Source organism: Dermacentor andersoni, chromosome 6 (assembly GCF_023375885.2).
Source record: "Dermacentor andersoni chromosome 6, qqDerAnde1_hic_scaffold, whole genome shotgun sequence".
NCBI classification, from domain to species: domain Eukaryota; kingdom Metazoa; phylum Arthropoda; class Arachnida; order Ixodida; family Ixodidae; genus Dermacentor; species Dermacentor andersoni.
The window spans coordinates 100970190-100975579 of NC_092819.1; the positions used below are offsets into that span (position 1 = coordinate 100970190).

The 5390-nt window shown below is 53.4% G+C and overlaps 1 protein-coding gene across 1 annotated transcript; it reads left to right on the plus strand.

Annotated features, from left to right (window-relative positions):
- Positions 1-1394: 1394 nt before the first annotated feature.
- Positions 1395-5390, plus strand: LOC126522643 (uncharacterized). The gene is made up of 3 exons (XM_050171402.3): positions 1395-1500; positions 3176-3293; positions 3375-5390. Exons 2-3 carry the CDS (start codon positions 3191-3193, stop codon positions 5285-5287), a joined length of 2016 nt encoding a protein of 671 aa, XP_050027359.2. The 5' UTR covers positions 1395-1500; positions 3176-3190; the 3' UTR covers positions 5288-5390.

A 5390-nucleotide genomic window follows, 5' to 3' on the forward strand; every position in this document is an offset into this window, starting at 1 on the left:
CTTCAAAACATGCCACGTGCCCACAATGAAAGATGGGCGAAGAATCGAGTGGTTGTACGCATGTATGTTCTCCTTGATTAGTTCTATGTCACTGTATATACCATAATCCTAATCCTAATCATAATCATAATCATAATCAGCACCTGGAGTAGCATGTCAGGCGAACAGCCAGGCTAACATCTCCAGCATATAATTAAAACTTGTTTCTCTCTTTAGAAATAAAAATGGTCTTCGCGTCCAAAATTAAATTCGACTGCTTTGCGCTCTCGGAGCTACCTGTTAGCAGCGCACACACACACACACACACACACACACACACACACACACACACACACACACACACACACACACACACACACACACACACACACACACACACGCACACGCACACACGCACACACGCACACACGCACACACGCACACACACGCACGCACGCACGCACGCGCACACACACACACACACACACGCACGCACGCACCCATATATATATATATATATATATATATATATATATATATATATATATATATATATATATAAACGCGCTGTATGCATTAAATAAATTTTTATCCTTATCATGCTTTTAGCTAGTGAAAATATTGCTATGCTTACAGCCCAGGTCTACAAGATCCGGCGTTAAACAGTGTAAAGTAATTTTGTTGTTTTTGTTGTTTGTTAGCTGCAAAGCATGAAAACCATAATGCCCTCCTCACCTCCCCCCTCCCCCCACTGCTTCGCACGCTGAAGCTAAATACGGTGAGAAAATTCTCAGATCAACTCACGGTTCACGTATAGTACATCCATATATTCGTATCGCATCGATAAAAACCAAACTGCGTTTTCACAATAACGAGAGCTCTCGCACTTCTGACATGCACGCTTTCACTGTGTTCGAAACGCATGTATGCGGCAAATATGTTTCGACCATACACTTACCCGAGTAGCCGCAACGTTAATTAGCCGCGTTTCCGGAGGTCCAGAGTTTCCACGCGGCAGCAGCAACAGCAGCAGGCGCCACGAGCACGCCGGCCCCGAAACGACGTCACCACTCGGCGACGACTGTGAACGCGTTGTTCGCAAATTCTGTCTGGCACACGTCAAGTGCTGTGTGACGCTGCCCTCCGCCGCCGCGATCTTGCACACGTGCTCGCACCTCGAGGAGCTGCTGGCTATCCGTGCTCGGTTGGCTACACGGCGCAGCGGTGGGGGCCGTTATCGGGACGCTTGCAGTAATTAGCGCTTGTTCAAGGAGCGCGTGCAGTGCTCTCCGGACGCAGCTGGGCTGTCCGGCGTAATGGGTTGTCCGTGATTGTTGAAGTCATCGTACATCAGCCGGCGAGCGTCTCCATGGCGCGGCGGGCTGATGGACGACCGGGGCGTGATGTGGTCGAGATGGAAACGCCGCCGCGTCGTTCCGAGTGATCGTCCTTATAAGCGAAGGTCGGACCCTGCCGGCCTCAGGCCGCGAGTCCCTCCCGACTTACGCGTTCTGGCCAGAGGTGAGTGTTCGTTCCTCGGAAATTAGAGCTATATGGTGCTCGGGCGCATACCGGATGTCTCTCCGACGACTGTTTCGGATCATTAAATATAACGGGATTCGAGGAAAATGGATAATTCTTGCTAATCAAGTTTTGATTGTATAGTATAGCCGCGCCGGACATCAGAATTATTGAGATATTCGCCAATGCGAATTTGTTATTAAGAAATTGCCGCTAATTAACATTTTATTTGGTAATTTTTTGGTGGCATCTCGTGCTCGCAGAATCGAAGTCAGCCAGTGCTCAAAGTATAGCCTTTTGCTCGAAATTATTGAGGCATGAACCAGTTTCGATATGCAGACGCGCCAAATATGCAGCGAAGTGCACTGCTGTTCCAGTTAATATGTTTGCCCACTGTGGAAGATGTGTAGTTATCGAAATCCGCTGTGGCATTTCACGGCACATTAGGCTCCGCATTTTGCGCATTTTGCACGGCCCTCTGCGCAGCGCATTTAGATTCCGAAGGTCCATTAAATAATTGCAGTCTATGGTTTACACGTAATTTCCACAAAAGGGGCATATTATGCAGCACGCTAAGAGAGAGAGAGAGAGATAGAGAGATTTATTAAAATAAAGAGGAGCCGCAGGCACCTTCGACAGGCCCTGGGCGTGGTTGGGGTCCTCACTCCAGGACCCCATGAGCCGCTGCTTCCCGGCGCGCTCTCAAGACCAGATCGAGCTGGTCCCGGGAGTTGACGCTAGGCGGCGAGACTTCCCGCTGTTGTGCGGTTGGGTGTGGGGTTATACATAGGGTTAGCGCTCATGAACCGGCACGCCCAAGTCGCAAATAGATGCGATACAGTAGCAAGTATACCGTCGATGCGCAAAGCCGCATGCGATGTGCAGTCTCGATACGTCCATTCATCAAGAAGGTGCCAACGTCTCCCGTACAGTATAGTTATGCCAAGTCCAGTCGAATCCTGTTACATGTAAGACTCCGTTGAAGGACAGTATCAGACATTGTTATTATCTGGGCCTCTGTAGTCTTATAGGAAGTGCAGACGTGTTTTACAAAAACAGTTAGGCTGCTATAGCGTTTTCTTGTCGAATAAATTGTCGTCAAGTGAATACGGCCGCGCCACTAGATAGGGAAGTGGATGTCAGACAGTGGAACAATAACATGTGAGCATCCGGATATATATGAGCTTTTAGTATGTGGGTTCAGGTGCAAGAGGTCAGCGGTCACACGTACCTGGTGATATGGTGCACAAATGTTGCGGAGAGTAATGTAACGAAAGCATTTCTTGCACACATTATTTGTCTTTGTGTAAGGTCTAACCTTAGAGCGTTCTTTACCTAAAGACACTACGTGATCATTCCGTGAGCAATATTCTGGCCTTAAAATGCGCCGGCAGTATTGTTATTTTCGCAGGAGTACGATAGCTTTATAACGAACATGAAACCAGTGTTACGTGGGGCCTGATAGCATCGTGCCCATTGAATATACGAATATGGGAGTCAATATCCACTGCGACTACTGTATCTGTACAAGATCTGATAGCACTGTGGAAATGTAGCCTGTATCTTTGATGTGTAGGCATAGGTCTTCTGTACTGCTGTATTTTTGAAATAGCTGAGGTCCATATCTTCCCTTTGCCGCCTCACCGCCTGCCTCCTCCTTTTCTTCGTACCTCAGGCTGCCGGCCGCAGTATGGCTCGAATGTTTGTTCCGGCGGCACTCTGGCTGTGCGCGACGCTGATCGGTCAGCACAATGTCCAGGGAGCACCGAGGCCCGTTCGTCAGATCAGTCCAGGTCTGTTGGGAGAGGGTAACACCCAACAGACGGTCACACAACAACAGTCTAATACCCTGACCAAGCCCTTCTCCCACGCAGTTGACCATGGTCCGTACACGGCCACCGTGCACGCGACACCGTTCATGTCATCGGGAGTCCTGGGCGGCATCGGCTCGGCGCTGGGCAGCGTCGGGTCCACTCTCGGTGGCCTGCACAACACCGTAATGGACGGACTGCACGGGGCACTGCACGGCGGCGGCGTGTTGGGAGGCGTCCCGGGCTTCCACGCTCCGATGACCGCGGCGAGTCACTTGCTGTCGGGAACGTTCGGCGCTGTGGGACACCATCTGGGCGGCCTAGTGGGGGCAAGCCCTCTGGGAGGCCTCGCCTCACCTCTCGCGGCACCGCTCTCGGCTCTGTCTCCTGGCCTCTCTGGCCTTTCCATGGTGCCTGGCAGCGGAGGTGGCGGCATGTCCGTGCTCACTCACACAATCCACTACGGCAGTTCGGGCGACGTGGGCCTCGCCGCGGCCGAACACCAGCACCTGGCCAGCACGGCCCACCAGCACAGCCTTCTGGCCAGCCAGGCGTTGGCCGCTGCGGACGCCGTCGAGAACGCCCAACTGCAAGCCTCTCTTGCCCGGAGGCACTTGATCCACAAGGCCCTAACGCACCAGAGCCTCGCAAGCCAGGCCCAGATGATGGCCCACGATGCCCACGCGCGTCTACTTCAAGCACAGGCGGCGCACACTACTGTGACGTCCATGTACCATAATGGCTTTGGCCAAGGGTATCCCGTAATGGGAGTGCCAGCGCCCGCAATGGTGCCCGTAGCCTACGTTGAGAACCCTCTTCACAGCATCATCAGGAAACACTGCACGACGGTTCGTTACATCAACGGGGGCGGTGGCGTGCACCCAATGCCGTTGGGTCTCTCGAATGGTATCGGAGTTGGAGGAGCTTACCCCTACGGCATACACAATGCCATGGCTATTGGGCACGGACTGGGCGCCTACGGCATGCATAACGCATATGGAAGTCCACTTTTCGCCAGTGGGGCTGCGGCACTTCACAGTGGCTTCGGCATGGGCGTTTCAACGCTGCACGGTGGATACGGAGGTCTTTACAGCGGCGGTTTGGGAGGACTTCACGGAAGTCTCGGATACGGCGCAGGCAGTCTTTATCACGGTATTCACAGCGGGCTTGGATATGGCGCAGCGGGTCTATACCATGGTCTTCACAGTGGTCTGGGATACGGCGCCACTGGTCTCTACCATGGACTTCACGGTGGCCTCGGATATGGTGCCGCTAGTCTTTACCACGGCCTCCACGGTGGTCTAGGCTACGGAGCTGCTGGTTTTCATGGACTACACAGTGGTTTAGGCTACGGAGCCGCCGGTCTTTACCACGGCCTTCACAGTGGTTTGGGCTATGGTGGCGCTGGACTTTACCACGGAATTCACGGTGGCGTAGGCTACGGAGCCGCCGGTCTTTACCACGGATTCCATGGTGGTATGGGCTACGGAGCCGCTGGACTTTACCACGGACTGCACAGTGGTATGGGCTACGGAGCCGCTGGACTTTACCACGGACTGCACAGTGGTATGGGCTACGGAGCCGCTGGACTTTACCACGGACTGCACGGTGGTATGGGCTACGGAGCCGCTGGACTTTACCACGGACTGCACGGTGGTATGGGCTACGGAGCCGCTGGACTTTACCACGGACTGCACGGTGGTATGAGCTACGGAGCTGCTGGACTTTACCACGGAGCCCACGGTAGCCTCGGCTACGGCGCCGGAGGCCTTTACCATGGCTTGCATGGTGGTCTCGCGCACGCGGCTTATGGCCTGCACAGCGGAATGGGACTCGCTGGTGGCAGTCTTGCTTACGGCGCCGGAGGAATGTTCGGAGCCCACCACCCTCTTCACTCGGCCGTGCATTCGTCAAGCTTCTCAAGCTACGGTGGTAGCTTCGGTTACGGTGCCGGCCCCGGTTTGGTTCGCCGCTAACACTCATTAGGCAGTTGCCGTACACGGCATGGAGGAAGAGACCGAGCTATTTTCATCGCTAACTTGAATTATGTCTTAAAGAATAAAACATTGTTATACCCAA

Excerpts from the sequence above, each read along its gene's own strand:
- LOC126522643 (XM_050171402.3), top strand. The coding sequence starts at position 3,191 with ATGGCTCGAATGTTTGTTCCGGCGGCACTCTGGCTGTGCGCGACGCTG. Across the intron at positions 3,294-3,374 it reads CGTTCGTCAGATCAGTCCAG|TTGACCATGGTCCGTACACG; the intron begins GTCTGTTGGGAG and ends TCTCCCACGCAG.